We start from the raw sequence: 17,823 nt of genomic DNA on the forward strand, positions 1-17,823 counted from the left end.
TACAAATTCGTTGCGATTGTGAAGCCCGATATCATCCCTCTTATCACACAAGAGATTGGCCGAAAATCGTAGCTATCAGTGCTACTTTCAGATACAACAGTCGCTGGGCAATACCAGTCTACACTAAGAGGAATTGAGATTAGAGTGCAGTGGATTGCCTAGTTTTGCCATATGATAATGTAGTGAAAAGAAGAGATTTTAGATAACAAGCTTCTGATGTGATATTACACGGTCTATCACACTATCACTCTGCTGGTTGGTAAGAGGGTGACCATCTGGTAATATTTTATATGTTACTAGCGGGCCCGGCGCGCTTTGCTGCGCATTTCAATAATTTTTTGCAAAAGTTGCCCGCGGCTTCGCACGCAATTTCCCGTTGAAAACAGTACACTATATTCACTTATTCTTTTTCTATCACATTCTAAACATTGCTGAGATAATTGATAGTCGTTCCATCGTGAGCCTCTTGGGCGTATTATGAAGGTATGTACCATATTCCTGCCTCTATCTAGCTGTTACCCACGGCTTCGCACGCAAATCTTAAGAACCGAAGTCCTTATATTACTTAGTAAATTTTTTTTTTTACTATAATAAATTTTAGATTAAATTAGTTATATCTCCGATGCCACGATTGAGCTTGCTTTGTTGTCTCGATCGAGAGAATATGTACACACGGAGTTTTGAGAACCATACTTCTGTCAAAAAAAACAACTAAGGTTGATTTTATAACATTCTTTATATTTGTAGCCAACGTAAGATAGTAATTATGATATCTGCATTACTCTTCTGATCAAGCATGAGCATGGTTTATATTAAATAAATATTGCAGTTAAAGGTGAATTTTTACGTCAAATTTGAATTGTATTATCTGGATAGTAAAGTCTATGTTTAACAGTGATTGCAAAAACAGTTTAAACAAAATTTGTCGTTTCTCTTAAGCTTACTCTATGCTTTAAAACTATAAGTGTAATATATGTTTACAAAGAACAGCTGATTAAAAATTTGAAAAGACGTTAACATATGTTTGCTGCAATGCATTTCTTATGGGTATTTCTGTAACCAGTGGGGCGGAATCCTGAATCGGGAAAGGGATGGGCATAGCTTATAAACCTTCTCCGTGGAAAAATACATATACGTACAAATTTTCATCATGATCGGTCCAATAGTTCACGATTCCATAAAGGACAAACATACAAACATTCATTTTTATATATATAGAAGTATTGGGAAACTGGTTTTAATGCATTTTAGCATAAAAATACACTACATAATCAAACTATTTGCTAATAACTCCCAAACGTTTTGTAGGAAATATTCGTTAGAATTTTTATTTAATACATTGCAGAGATAACGGGTACAATTATGTTTGAAAAGCACAAATTTTTAATATTAAATATTTAGTAATTAACTTAATTTCTTTGTAAGTAACAAATATAAAAACAAAATTTTGAATTAAAAAATAATTTTTAATCATCTGTTTTTAATCAACTTAACAGCAGTTAGTATTTCATACTTAATAAGCAGTAAAATAAGCCTAAAATATAAAGCAATACTAAGGTATTTTGCGTTCTAACAACATTAGCATTTAGCTTATTGCTGATTAATTAAATGTTCAACTCATTTAACGATACCTAACTTAATCACATTTATTACTTTCATCTGAAAGGACACACAATTCCTTTGTGGAGATCGAACCTGTTCGAACTATTCAGGAGATGATGGATAGTGTATATTTTTTGTGGACCCTATTTTTAAATACATCTGCATTTAAGATATAGCACCGGTAACGTGGATTCCAGATCTCTAATTTGGAACTATCGGTTAGAGGGTATCTCTATTTTGATTGAAGATATATTTTGTTGAACTCACTAATATAATTTTAAGCTGTATTTTGCACATAAAATGTTATTAATTGACACCAGTTTGTTGCTACATTCAACTGCTGTTGGTTTATTTCTTCTCTTGTCAATTGAACAGAGAGAAACATGTTCCCTACAGATGTAAATTGAAAAAATCCTTTCCTTAAAAACCCATTAATAATACAGCCTTTTTCTTCGTCTCCCAAAAAATTCACAATTAATACGTAACGTAAAACACTGCAGACATTATAAACCTTACAACATAATCTGAATTACAGAACATATTATGTAAATTTGGCTTTGCACTCAATTGTGCACCTGATGAGACTATCAGACTGCCACTTCACCTATTTATAGATGTCTCTCATGTCACAACTATGTAAAGGTTCGTTTTGAGCTTCTTCGTCGCCGACTTTCTTTGGATTTCTGCAGACGAACATAATTCCAGGAGTCAAATCTGAGACAGCGTCAGATACCAAGCGCTGCAATAAAAGGAAGATGAACCGAAGCTCAATTCAACACAAACCCAGTGATATTAACAGAAGATCAAAAGTATCTCCGAGCAATCTTACCATGAACTTCTCCTTTGATTTTATCATCACACACATTATGGTAAGTCACATTATGGTAAACATTGTAAACATTGATTTACTATTTTAAATTAAAATAAAAGCCAGTTTGGAATCAGAAATATGTTTTACTCAACAGTGACTTAATTTCCTGGTTTCCTTCTTCCTTTCCCTTCCTGCCAATCTCAAGCAACCACTCACTCTATTCAAAATCCTCTTGTTAATGAATAAAAAGTAGGTATAATCATGTTTAAAGAATTGGATGTGTACAGAAAAAAAACATTTGTTACCTAGTTCCTATCGAGATGTTTTTTTTTGTTCCTACCGGAAACGGTTATTCCAGTAAAATTCTTAAACCTTTCCAACGTCTGATTAACTTCATTATAATGATAATTCACATTCCATATCAAAGTAAACCTAATTTTCCTCTAATTTTCTTTAGAGTAAAACTATGAGGCTCTAGAAACATAAGTTTGGTACACAAAAAATAAAGGTTATTCAGAAAATTATCGATTTATCATAAAGTAGCAAGGATAATTAGATATGGCGTGTATAATATCGGTGGATTTACGTTTTCTATACAATCATTTAATATTCCGTTATTTTTTTAACAGTAAGTACAGAATATTTAATTTAACTTCGTTTTCAACTTCCAATGGAAATAAAATTATGATATAGTACTATAGGAATTTGTTTAAAAGGTAAAATTGACTATTATTAACATTAAAGAGGATATGACTGTGTTACCAATATAACGATGGCGTAAAACTTGTCGCTATATTTGTTAGTGTTTGATAATATGAACCCTTTTTTTTATTCATCTACAATATTCAGAAAGAATATCTGGCAATCGTGGTATCATTGTCCACCAATCCCTTTAAGCCTAAAAATAGTCTACCATTTGTAAATCAAATCAGTTTGGGAGGTTCATTTCATTATTTATAAAGTTTTCCAATGACCTTATGGATATAAAATAAGGGTTCGTAAGATACTTTCCACCTTCTGATATGATTATAAATTATAACGATGCAAGGATGCTCACACTGCTTCTTACTATGGAATATTATATACGACTTTACTAACCCCTCTGGTTGTCTAGCCTCATTGTGATTAACCTCCTCTTGTACAATACAACAATTAACATATTCACAAAAATTGCGTAGAGCTTTCGCACACATCTGTTGCCACACATGTAACTCCGTGGTGCGTCCCATCCAGTTTTTCCTCTTTCCTTGTTATTCATATTATTTGTCTCTGTAGGTAATGTATGATTCGACAGTTTGGAATCTTTGAGTAATGAATTTTCCCTATAAACCTAGATGATTTTTCCACAGCAACGAAATTTAATACGATTTTTCCTCAGTGTGAATAGAAAGTAGAATAGTCAACTCCCACAAATCTATTTAGACACAATGCAAATTTTCTGATTCGATACTACAGCAATCCGTACTATGGGACAACACACTATTTTCAATTTCTTTTACGTCGAATTTAGCGATCGATCGTTGTCTACATTTAATTATGAAATTTTGAAAATAGGACAAATCACGCCTCTGTTCGTTAAGTTACTATATGTAACCGAAAATAATAAAACAATTAAAGCGAAACACCAATACATCAAAATTAGTAAAAAAAGCCTCCCGTTTGTTATAAGCTAGGGAAAATCAATTCACATACTTTTCATCTATGTTTGGAACCTGCCGCTCGATCGTTCGTGTTGATGTTAACTAGTTTGTTTGAATCATTCTTTACTCTATGATTAGCCTTGGCTTTAGGTTGTGTAATAGAAAAATGGAATAAGGCTACGCTCTTTATGGTCTAGTGACGATCATTTATATAGTACGTCATTCATATTGGGACTGGTTCGCAAAATTTTATTTTCTGTAGATTCCAGAGCCATCTGCTGCCGACTGGTGGGAGAGAAAGTGATTGGTGGAGATGGTGAGCCGGTGAGCGGCAGCGGACTGCGGAAGGAAAGAGTTCAGAACTGTTGATCGGGTCAACCAACTCGTGTTCAATTTTGTTGAGTGAGGGTGAGGTTATGGTAATTTAAATTTGACGTTTTCAAAATGAAATATATTCTTGTTACCGGCGGAGTGATAAGTGGTGTTGGGAAAGGGGTAATTGCCAGTTCATTCGGAACAATCCTGAAAAGCTGTGGTATTGAAGTTACTTCCATAAAGATCGATCCTTACATTAATATAGATGCTGGCACGTTTTCCCCTTACGAGCATGGAGAAGTGTATGTGCTGGATGATGGTGGTGAGGTAGATTTGGACTTGGGCAATTATGAAAGGTTTCTGGATGTGACCCTCCACAAAGACAATAACATTACAACTGGGAAGATATACCAAACTGTTATTAACAAGGAGCGCAGAGGAGACTTTCTGGGGAAGACAGTACAAGTTATACCTCATATCACAGATGCCATACAAGAGTGGGTAGAAAGAGTAGCTAACCAATCTGTATCATCAAATGGAGCCAAACCTGAGGTGTGTATAGTAGAACTAGGAGGTACTATCGGAGATATCGAAGGAATGCCATTTGTTGAAGCGTTTCGTCAATTCCAATTTCGAGTTAAAAGAGAAAATTTCTGCTGTGCTCATGTTTCTCTAGTTCCTCAACCTCGATCAACTGGAGAAGCCAAAACTAAGCCAACTCAAGCTAGTGTAAGAGAACTACGGGGTTTGGGATTGTCTCCGGATCTGGTGGTCTGCCGTAGTGAAAACCCTATCAACCAAGACGTCAAGGACAAAATATCTAACTTTTGCCATGTACCTCCAGAACAGGTAGTATGCATCCATGATCTGTCATCTATCTACAGAGTTCCAGTTCTAATGGAGGGACAAGGTATGGTGGAATTTTTTATTGAGAGATTACAACTCAGCATTCATTTACCTCGTCCAAGAAAATTAATAAACAAATGGAGAGAATTGGCTGACAGGGTAGACTTATTACGTAGAGATGTAAACATCAGTTTGGTAGGCAAGTATACAAAACTCGAGGATTCTTATGCTTCAGTAACTAAGGCATTACAACATGCTGCTATCGATGCAGGTTATAATCTTAAAATTAAATATATTGAAGCTGCAGATCTTGAAAAACAAACTAATGAAACAAATGCTGTCCAATATCATGAGGCTTGGCAACAATTGTGTAAAAGTGATGGAGTGATCGTTCCTGGAGGGTTTGGCAAGCGGGGTATGGAGGGCAAGTTAGAAGCTTGTGCCTGGTGTCGCAAAATGAAGAAACCTCTTTTGGGAATCTGCTTAGGTCTCCAGGCAGCAGTTATTGAGTTTTCTAGAAATGTATTACATCTAGATGAAGCCAACTCAACAGAGATTGACCCAGCTACACCTCATCCTGTTGTCATTGACATGCCAGAACACAATCAAGGTAACATGGGTGGTACTATGCGTTTGGGGAAACGCAAGACCATCTTTTGCAACAAAGACAGTTACAACTCCAAGTTACGGCAACTCTATGGCAACCAGGATAGTATTGAGGAAAGGCACAGACATCGCTATGAAGTCAATAAGGAGTATATTGAGAGGTTTGAAGAATCCGGTCTTAGATTTGTTGGTGTTGATGAGTCGGGAGATAGGATGGAGATCCTAGAACTAGAAGATCATCCATATTATGTGGCTACCCAGTATCACCCTGAGTATCTATCAAGACCCTTGAAGCCTTCTCCACCCTTCCTTGGACTAATTCTGGCATCAGTTGGGCGGTTACAGACTTACCTATCTCGTGGGTGTAGGTATTCTCCACGTGAAAGTGATTATGATTCAGATTATATTGATTCTGATATGGAGAGTAACACATCACATCGCTTAACAAGCAAATTGGAGCTATTTGTAGATAAAAAAGAAGCTGAAAGTACCTCTTAAAGTTAGATCTAACAAGTTGAAAATAGATTCCTTCATGTTAAAACTCAAGGTAAAATTTAGTTTTATTTCTTGCCTATCTTAAGATTGTAGGCTACTACTTATTTTGTTTTTTTAAATTTGAGTTTTGTAACTTATAAGGCGTCCTGAAAATCCATCTAGAGCTCAATTAGATAAAAAAATCACATTCTTCAAAAAGGCCTATATTTTATTTGAAAGTTTTATCGATAGTTCTACAGGTAGATATTTACCTTTAGCCTACTGTTAAAGATACCTACTTTTCATATTTTAACTTGTAAGACCTTAGTCCAATTCCAATGTATAGATTAAACTTAAGATTCTATTTTAACTACATACTATATGTAATAAATTTATATTTTATATATTAGTTCTTATTTAACTTATCAGTGTTATATAAGAGTTACATAATGTACGAACACCAGATCTTTTAATATGATTCATCATATTTGCTTTGAATGATACCGTATTTGAGAATGAAAGTAAATTAAATCAGTTGAACCTAGATTTACAATTTTTATTTAGTGAATAGGATATTTATTTGTTAATGTTCCATTTTGTGTTTTGTAAACTTCACATTATGCAAATTTCAGTTAATTAATCAAGCACAATGATGATGTCAACCTTACACTGTAAATAAAATAGACTAGTAGGCCTAAATCATGATATGGAACATTATTTCTACATCGATTATGAAAACATTTTTATCCATAATTCTGAAAAATTACTGGGTCACCTTGAATTTCTTTCATATTTTAATATGACAGTCAGGCAGTCCCTAGAAAGTTAAAAACATGAAAATAATAATCAGAAAGCCATGTTGACCTTGCCGAGCGATAAGAAACTTCATATCCACGTGCCATGCTGCTTCTTGTGTCATCTAACCTGGAGGTGTTGAGGTGCTCATGTGAACTGAGCTTGATATTTAGATACTGTCTCATGGAACGTTTTTCTTTGAGGAATCAGATAACGTTGAGTGATTTGTCCCGTGAAAGTACGATTACAAATTGCCCCTGGTCATCAAGGTGTGCTTCGCCCTGGTATAAAAAGATAAACATCCCTTCAGATAGTATGTAAATACAAGCTAAGACCACGTTAGTGATCCGATCTCAGTGGTTATTACATTGATTAATTTAAAAAAAACGGTAAGAATAAATTCACGCTTTTATTCATCTACAATATGCATTAGAATCGCCATAATGCACAGGACTGGTTTACTGTTTTGTTTCCAGCCATTTGAACCTTTTTATCGCTTGGCAATGTCAATGACAGCTTTTCAACTCTTAATTTTCATGTTTCTTACTTTCTAAGGACTGCTTGATCGTCATACTAAAATATGAAAGAATTGGATTTAACCCAGTAATTGCTCAGAATTAGGTTAGCTAGCTTAAATCCTGCAAATCAAATATAGCAATTTCTAATAAGTTTTGTTTTAGTGTAGTAAGGTTCAATAGAAGTAATGGCCTATTTTTTTATTATAAAAATGTAGTATAGATTTTGGTGCTAAGTGAAATGTGTTATTTGTGTTAATAATTGTTTCAAAGTAAGTACGAGAGGCCAAAGTACATTTATTTTAAGAATATTTTAATTTTATAAATAGACCAAAATTACATATAAAGTAAGTAGCATTCAAATCTAACAAAAAAGTTAAGTTAGTTATTTTATTGAAATTGAAAGTTTAAGGTTTGTTAAAATATAAGCTCGTTGTTTATACATAGTTTTATAAATAATATAGCAATAGTTTGAGGAATAATTATTGATAATAAGGCAATTATTATAAACAATAAGTGTGTTACCAGGGCTCAATTTCCAAAATTTTGGACCTGGCCTGTAATTAAATGCAACTAATTGTTGAAGGTACCTTATAAATTCAGGATTTCAAAGTAAGTCTGAGAAAAAGCAATAGTTATTAGTGTTTATTATTATATACATTATTAAGTTAGAGAATAAACAGAATACAGTGCCAGAAACATAGTTGATTTTCCTCCCCAAACTCATTGTATGTGAAACCACACTAGTGTTGTGGCATCTAGGAACATTCTTGAATTTTAATTCAGGTGTAAAATGTTGCATTTTCTCATAAACATGAATACAAAGGTCCATTAATAAAATTGAAACAATTTTTTTGTTGATGTCCAAAGGTCCAATGAAAATATAATTTTTAACCCCACCATTAGATAGGCCTACTTTTGTGTTAGGCCTAATTATATCTTCTTCCAATTACTAACAATACTGGAAAGAAAATAAGCTTATATTTGGATATGTTCCAATGTTGCTGAGACAGTGATAAAGTTTCATAAACTTAGTTAGGATGGGATGGTTCTTTATTCCATAAATAATACAAGTTTTAAGTGTATATATATATATATATATATATATATATATATATATATATATAGATTTTTATTTTTAATTATTACTTCAAAATTTTTAATTTATATCTGGAAAGCACAAACAAACTGTAAAATTGAGCCTTGGTTGTTATATAAAAGTCATAATATTGTTTTTAACTATACTAATGTACACCCCTTGGGCTTTCCTTGCTTTTTATGAGAATTGGAATGAGAAAAGTAGTGAAGTTGAATTTAAGAAGTCTCTGTGAACATAGTTTTAGAATATAATAAAATAAGAAGTGTGTATTTTATAGTCAAATGAGTCAATTTTTTTTATTACAACCATTACTGCATCTAATGAATTTGTTTTATTTATTGGTATAATAGGCCTATATTATGAATACCTTATATACTTTTCATTATTTATTATATACAGGTTTTAAAGTGAAATAAAGTAATTGATTAATGTAGCCCTCCTGCAAATGTTTAAAGAGTTGCAGATACAAAAATAACAGGAAGGTTATTTTACTGACATATTGAAATATTGTAGACTTTTAATGGAAAGGCAACCCTGAAATCAAAATGTTATATGGTAAGGGACAAGAACCCCTTTTAAGAGATATTTTTGAGAAGGGAATCTAAAAACTAGGATATTTGGGGCAGGGTACGATAAGCGGACCCGGTTTTTTATATCAAAATTGGAAAACAATATTACTTAATCATAACCATCGATATAATCAATCGATACTGATTAATTATTTTGAACAACTGACTTAAATAATCTATATCAACAGCTTTAAGCACTTTCAAATAATATGCGTAAGGTAATATTTTAATTTTACGTAAGTAACATTTGATTATTAAAAATGGCAGTCATTTTTAGTAAACTACACGACATTGCTTTGAAAGATGATAAGACATGTTTTTCGTGGCTTCAACATGTTGGACTCGTACCGAAAAACCCATTATGTGAAATTTGTGGGAAAGAAACAACTGTAACTGTGAGAGGAGCAAATATGGTCATCTTCAATTTTCCTAATTTTGGTTGTAATAGTTTAAACACTGTAATATTAAATTCAAATTTTAGTTTATAGCAAATGATTGTTATTGAGGACTGTAGATACTTTTATATCGATTGATAGTCTAGGATTTGAGATGTGAATATTAGGTATTGATGATTACATTCTTTGATATTAAAAACCCGATATTTGTGTGAACTAAATGTTTTTATCATTTTTAAATTTCTGCATATTTTATATCAAAGTTAAAAAATTATACCTATTTACAAAAATGTATAAATCCAACCTGAATCCATGTATGAAATATTTTGCTTGGGTAACTTAAAATATTTACTGTTACATGCTCTCTGCTTTCTAACCAATGTCAGCATTAAAATACAAGAAAGTGTTAAAACAATAATTTGGATTTTTAACACTATTTTTTAGTTTTAGGAGCAATCCTAATAATTATATCAATGGATAGATTTGTTCTCAGGGTTTTTGATATTTCTATATTTCATTCAAATTGAGATTTTAAGTTTTGGACTTGGAGGAGCAATTTTAAAATTTTATGAAAAACAAACATTTTAAAAGATGTGAATGGGCCTCAACTTTTTACATTTTATGAGAAAATTTCCTCAAGGTTTTTGAACATTTAAATACTGTATTTTTCATTAAAAGTGGCTATAAAGGTGAACTCCAATAATTTACTTGGTTGTTGAAATTGGATTTAAGAATTTTTATTGGGCTCCATAATTGAACTTAAATATAAAAATAAACATAATTAAAGACAAGTTCTGCACCAAAACCCTTGTTTTTATATTCCCTGTCAAAAAATGTGACACAAAAGTGCATTAGAATTTGGAGTTGGGTGCAATGGTCTATATTATTTTTAATAGCCTATAATAAAATTTACACACTGTTGATCACCCAAAGTCTAATTTTCAATCTGATAAGTGTTTAAAACTAGCAGGGAGGGGAAGAGACTTTGTGATCATTCTGTGTTGTATATGTGGAAGGAAATATGGTCTTTTCTCTATCTTTACTTAATTAATCTGTTTGCAAAACACATGTTTAAACTTTATTATTGGTTGTATATTCAAGAAATACGCTTTACATGTAGACAGAACAAGAAATAGTATTATTCCTTTTTTCAAGAGCCAAGTTAAATGTAATAAATTTGTATTCTTAGAAAGTAAAGGAAACAGAATTTTTACCATCATTCAGCGACACAAAAAATCAGTAAAACTATGTTTCGAGATCTTCAATTTGATCTCTTCCTCTCGGGTGGATTTGTTACTAAATAAGTTGTTGCAATATATATATAATTTTGATCATAAACATATCCTACAATAGCAACAGCATTATAAAATTACAAAATATTATAATGGCAGATTAAAATCAGAGAGATGGGAGACAGTGAGTATCCAAATTATGTTTAGGTGGTAGTTTTTTTTGGAGTCTGAAAAAAGACATCAAGCCATTTTGGATTATTAAACTGCAAAAATGCATCACTTTGCAAAATAGGCAGTCATTTCTACAATTTTATTCTTGTTTGTAAAAAACATCTTTTATGGTCAACCATTTTTGCATATTAAGAGTTGATTGGTAATTCCAGGAAACCAAATGGAAAAGGAAGATTGGGATAGTGTTGGAAGTCCACCTCTTTTTTTTTGTTGCTTAAGTCAGTTCATCAGTCCAGTTTATTCAAAAATTTGGTATGGGAATACTCGTAGATGCAATAATTACACTGAGAAAAACTTTGATAAGTACAAAGTGTTCTCATAACCTGCAACTTAGTATTTCATTTACTAAAGGACAACAATATTTTTGTTATGTTACTTTTGAATATATATGTTATGTATTGCTGTACCTGATTTTATGATTTAGCTTAAAGAAATCTTATACATGAGTAACAGTTTGTCTTTTGGTGCTGAATTATACCACCAAATGACAATCACTTAGCTTGATCATACCTCTGTGCTGATATTGTGACAGCCAAAGTGTGCCAGACAGTTTCGGATGCCGTTGCCAGTGCCAGACCAGATGAGTGAATCGTCCTGGTACAAACGTGCTAGAATGATGAACAGTCAGCTTTGAGCTGTCAACTCCATCAACGTCCACTTCCCATTGGTTCTTGTAAAAAGAATTGTTGTCTTTTGATCGTGAAATTACAATACAACTTTAATCTAAAATATTTGTATAACTTTTTCACAGTACAATTTTCATTAACTCGCTTATTTTAACGTTAAAATTCGCTTCTAATTGTCAGCATTGTAATGTACAAAAAATATGTACTAATGCTACACTTTCAACTTATTGTATGAAATGAAAATATTAGCTTTTCAGTATCAAAACCATATAATTAATCAGTAGCATACCATATAATTATTAAAATTTGTAAAAAATAAAGAAATGACAGTTTAACTAACATTAACATGATGGCAGGAGATAATATCTCCAGATCAGAGTTTACACTAAGGGTAACAATTGTCTGTATTACAGAACATTAGAAACTTGGGACTAAATATGAATATTTCGGGTGAAATCGCTGACATAACGAAAGAGTCATTAATGGGATAACCTACACAATAAGGGATGAAAAGAGCAATTCAGGACACAAAATACTGAAATAGAGGCCAAAAGCATAGTGTTGTGCTTACAACTTTTCCCTTATTCTTTAATCCTTCACAGCTAAAGTTTAGTCACAGTCACGGAGATTGTGCTGACTCACAACTCTGATTGACTATGAGAAGATAAATCATCCAATGCTGAAATAGAGGACAAAAGTACAGTATTGTGCTTACAACTCTACCCTTATTGTTTAATTCTTTACAGGCTAGAATTTAGTCATGGGGAGTAGACTGACTCCCTTCAGCAAGCAATTAACAAGTTCAGTTTGGACATCAAGTTTTAGATTTCACTTTAATAACAATTGAAATTTTTGTGTTGTACAAGAACACGATATTCGCACATTATGTTGATCTAGTGGAAATGTTCTATCCAGAATATTGATTTCTCATGAAAGAGTTTACTCCAATGATACCATTACCACTAAGAGAGAAGGAAAATTGTTTAAGTGTTCTGTACAAATTGAAGTAAGCTGTATGAATACTACTTATAAATCATTCTTTTAGTTTCGATTTCATATCCAGCTGTCATATTTTTCACAATATAGAATTACTGTACATACTTTTAATTTCATGTTCTAAAGCTATAAGTTGTGAGAGAACTTGTGCAGCTGTTATCATGTATTGTGGAGAAGTATTATGTTATTACGGAGAAATATCTCCTTAACAATGCTATTTGTATTATGAACTCATAATAATTACGTAAAATTTGGGTGTGGGAAATAATCATTATTCTCTTTGTTTTGTATGAAATAACAATGTTTAAAGTTGTTAAATAGGTACATAGAAACCAATTTTAATGATTATTTAACACTGATAGAAGAGCTACCAAGTCAGTACATAGCATAAATTAGTCGCTTTTTGTGTTGGTCTGTTTGTGCGTCAATATTTTCAACACTACTCAATGGATTTTGATATGGTTTTTATTTACAAATTAATTTGAACTAGAAGTGCAATACCTGAAATAAGAATTACTCACAATTTTGCTTTAACTCTGGCCCACTTCATCTTTAACACTGAAATATGGATACCAAATGCACGTTATATAACTAATTCCATTAAAAAAATATAGGAACCTTTTGTCTTACATTACAAGTGCTTTTACTTCAAAAGCTATGAACTTTGGAGTTCCTCTAGATTGGTCTAAAATTGTTGAAGTGTTACTAAAATCTTGGGAGCTATTCAATTAAATACATGGAATGTTGCATAGAAATTGCGGGCGAAGCCATGAATATGTGCTTATATTTAATAATTCTCGAAAATAATTATAATATTTACAACACAATCCAAAGTCAACTGACACTAAAGAACTGTTGACACTTTCAGCTGAAGTTCACCAAAGTGGCAGAAACATTTTTACAATTAAATTTTAGAAAATATTGAATAATTATACAGTGCTTGATCAGTAGTGTTATACAGATTGCAAAGACAAAGTTACAATCTAGTTTTTATTTTAGATTTCACCAGTGACAAATAAACCATCTTAATGCATTAAAAATAATATTTAATCAGTGTTCTAAAATTCACCTTGATGAACAAAGCTGTGAATGTTTTACACACAAGGTTAGCGAAACTGGTTGTCTCCCTTAACAATTTTAATCTAGTTAAAAGAAACGCAAAGGTATGATACACTCTTCCCCTTGTATCAGAAGCAGAATATAAGCAATTATATGCAAGAAGCAAGAATTAGATGCATTTTTACTAAAGCAGTCTTTTAAAATTTATGTATGCAGAATTTCTTGATTGGGTTAAAAATCGATATTACTTATAGTGCCAGAAACATGGTAGACTTCAAATAAAGTTTGATTCCAAAACGCACACATATGTGTTTATTTTCATGGTCAGTGCAACAATATAAACTCAACTGTGGAACCATAAATAAATTAGAACAGAAGTGAATTTAATCAGTCGTATTTTACTCTTTTGGACTACAGTAACTTTTAAGTCATATGTAAGTTATATATTTTTTTTATCGGGACAAAAAAGCAAACTACCACTATGGCACTTGAAAAATGTTAGACTAAAAGTAAATTAAAAGCGAAAGTAGAATCTTTTTATTGTAAGTGGTTTTTGTTGGTATGTATTTTCTTGATCAGGGCACAAGTCAAACTCAGCTATGGCACTTGAAATACCTTAGATTCCATAGAAAATTTATCTTAACAGACAGAAATTAACACTTTTTTGACCAAATTACGTTTTCAAGACCTATGTATATATTCATTCACACAACAAAACCTAAAATAGACCTATTCAAAAATGTATTAATGTTTTGAATCTCTCAACCATAAATGCTGAAATAATATATATCTGATTTGTCTCTATTTATGTTTTAAAAAAAGTAGGGCTCCACAACACACAAATCAAATCACAAATGCACACACACACACAAACACATACATCATAAATGCTTCAACTAATAAAGCTATGGCCTTCGATGTTGAAAGTTGCGTGTGAAGTTATGTATGAGTAACTGCTCGTTGTGTAGAAAGCATTGTTAAGAATAGATTTTTCTTTTTATCAGTCAAATATAGCATCAATTTCTATGAGTCTGAGTTAGATTTCACCATGAATTATTACTTTTAAACATATATAATTTTTATATTGTTTATGTTAATTAAAATGAAATTCAGTTCACCACATCCTCATCACTACACGATAATTATTAAATCTTTTTAATACTGATTGTAGTTTTCTTTTTTAATAGATTTGGAACTTTGTCTAAATCTACCTAGTCTGTGACTTAATGATAGAGCATTATGGCTAGTCTGCTGTTCTTATATTTTATTCTATACATTACTCTTGAATGAATGCAACTTTAGAAACTCCAGTAAGATAACAGTGCTCTGTAGTATTAAGAGCTAACTATAGTGAAACGACCTTGAGTTTTACCCCATAAGAACCATATATTCAAACACTTTTACCCCCTTATTTTTGGTCTTGTAGTTATGGGAGATATCTCACTTTAAAGATGTAATTAATAATGCATGCAAATGTTTTTTGATAGTTTTTCTTCTAAAGCATATATTTTTAAATACTGTATTTATCAATAAAGAGAAAAAGTGTTATTTTTCTGAATAATCTATAAACATATTTTAATAAACTGAAAAGCATTTGGATGTGTATTAGAATATATCCTATTATGAATGTTTGATCTCTTATATGAACTTTACAAATAAAAATAAGGGCATAGATGTGTTTGAAATTAACATGTTCTTATGGAGCTAAAATCAATATGACCACCAGTACCAGCCACCTCTTAATAACAAGATCCTTATTCTGAACTACAAACAACTGGTTGTACATCAAATGTTCAGTGTAATAAAAATTAAATGGATAATACATTTTCGAGATATTAAGATGTTTTTCAAACAAATTATCCAATTGAATTTTTGTTTCTTAAATCTGTCTATACCTTTGAGTTTGACACTACACATGTACTACATAATCTTCTTAAATTGTATTTCATTCAAAAATGGAATTTCTCTGTCATAAATAATTTTAAAATAGGTCAATCTTTAAAGTTATATCTCATATACATAATGTACAAAGATTTATGTTTTTATTTTCAGCTAATTTCATTTGGGCTTGGTTGCACATTGCTAAAAATTCTTACTTTACATAATTAAATTATTCCTACTTTGCTTTATAATTCCTTTTTGTGTGATAACAATTTAAAGGTCTGTGACTCTTAAATTAAAAAAAAACTAAAAAAATGATTGCACCACCTTAAACAATGGTTCTGTAATTTTGGGGTATCTTCCAAGTTCTATCACTTAAGAGCTAGCTTTTGTGAAATGACTGACTTTTTTCCCATAAGAAACCATGTTAAACCTCAAACACTTTTAAACCTTCGTTTTTGACTTAAGTCAACATGAGTTTGCCAGTACAGTGACCATGGTAAGCGTATACTGGCAACCAGCTCTTGACTCAGAATTAATTACCTGTTATTTTAAAAGGGGTATGGAATTCATTTTAATTCTATAACAATTTAATGTTTCAAAGAATTTTTTTGTGTTGAATAGTAACAGAAATTTAAAAAAACATTGGCTATTTTTGTCTCATTTTACATATTCAAATACAATCTATTGGCTGATCCCTTACAGCAATACAACTATATTAATTTAAAAAACTAATTTTTGTAACCTAAATTTCATTTGATTTCTCATAAGTATATGTAGTACATTTTTTCATTATACTAATTTATTATTTTTATGTAAATAGGTACAGTAACCATTAGCTAGTCTTCTGAGTTCAGCAGAAATATAACTTAAATGAATTTTGTAGAAACGTTACTGCTTGACTTTTCTTTATTCAGGATCCTGATTTGTTAAATAACATCTTGGAATAAATCACATAATAAATTTATTGTAAATAATATGGTTGATATAATACATTTGGTTAATTATATCATCTGTCATATCGTTTCCTGAAATATTGGATTTTAAACTTAATTTGCTTTTTATGTATGTGGTTAGTGATTTTTACTAACCTTGTAAATAATATTTTATTGTATTATAGTATTGTATATTTTGTTGAAATTTTCATTTTGTTTGTGCATTATATCCTTCTTTAGTATATATTGATTTATTAATTAATTAAGTTTTACAGATACCGCAGAAGGCGATTTTTACTTTTCTTTCTTTGCCAGATGCTAGAATAATTCTATGTTTTTAAAGCGTTTTAAATTTCTTCTTAACTGACCATATTACTGGGAAAAGTGGCAATTTTCCCAAATAATCTAACTGTTGTAATTATTTAAATAGTAATTGGAAAATAAATGATTTATTCATTTAATATATGAAGTATATTAAAATATAATATTTAGATTCATTATTCCACTGCAACAGCAAAAGAACTTCCTACAGAAGGGAAATTATTCTTATAACGCGTAAGTAATTGTTAGGAAATGTTTTTGAGTTCAAGTTTCAAGATTATAGAAAAGCAAACATCTTACTGTGCAAAGATCTTCAGCTGCCGATACACAAGCAGAGGCCAGGAGTATGATGACACAGGCTTCACGGTAGGCTGACATGCTGCATAACAATGGAAGTATAAGCGTGGATCCATCTGGTGACATTGAAGCCTCACTTGCGTGCCTGATATGATTTGATTTGGTCATCAGATTGATGGTATTCACACTGAATGGCATTACAGTTGTGGGTTCCATATTTCATTACAATTGGGTGTTTTGGAATTAACTACTTTTAGACTGTTCAATAATCCTTCCAGGGCTTGGATGACTTTTCTTATTATTATAAGGAAAATAATCCTACTCAGGCCAACACTGGTAGAGCTATTAGAGGAAAAAATTACAATCTTTGATAATCCAATCAAATCAAATTAATTTTTTCCAAGACACAATAGGAGTACAGACAAAAATCAAACTTATCCTATGTTAAATCTAATACCAATATTTACTTAACAATACTATACAGTTATATAGCATATTTTGTGTCAAACTGGAACAAAATTGTAAATGTTAATCTCTGGTCCACAATAAAGAAAATAATATTAAATATCATATTCTGC

At 31.3% G+C, this 17,823-nt stretch overlaps 2 protein-coding genes across 2 annotated transcripts in view; one reads left to right on the forward strand and one right to left on the reverse strand.

Moving 5' to 3' along the window:
* LOC124359660 overlaps positions 1-17,348 on the reverse strand; it is a 34,458-nt gene extending 17,110 nt beyond the window's left edge. Inside the window, exons 1-2 of the mRNA XM_046812591.1 lie at positions 17,249-17,348; positions 11,641-11,800 (exon numbers count right to left, since the gene is read on the reverse strand). Of these exons, the coding sequence (XP_046668547.1) occupies positions 11,641-11,800; positions 17,249-17,326 (238 nt within the window). The 5' untranslated portion in view covers positions 17,327-17,348. The remainder of the gene's footprint in view (positions 1-11,640; positions 11,801-17,248) is intronic.
* On the forward strand, positions 4,287-9,028 carry LOC124359659 (CTP synthase 1). The gene has a single exon (XM_046812590.1). The coding sequence runs from the start codon at positions 4,498-4,500 to the stop codon at positions 6,316-6,318; it is 1,821 nt and encodes a 606-aa protein (XP_046668546.1). The 5' UTR covers positions 4,287-4,497; the 3' UTR covers positions 6,319-9,028.
* Positions 17,349-17,823: the final 475 nt, after the last annotated feature.

The sequence above is a fragment of the Homalodisca vitripennis genome, chromosome 4 (genome assembly GCF_021130785.1).
Source record: "Homalodisca vitripennis isolate AUS2020 chromosome 4, UT_GWSS_2.1, whole genome shotgun sequence".
NCBI classification, from domain to species: domain Eukaryota; kingdom Metazoa; phylum Arthropoda; class Insecta; order Hemiptera; family Cicadellidae; genus Homalodisca; species Homalodisca vitripennis.

What these genes read in the sequence shown, in the direction of transcription:
- LOC124359659 (XM_046812590.1), top strand. Translation starts at nt 4,498, where the DNA reads ATGAAATATATTCTTGTTACCGGCGGAGTGATAAGTGGTGTTGGGAAA.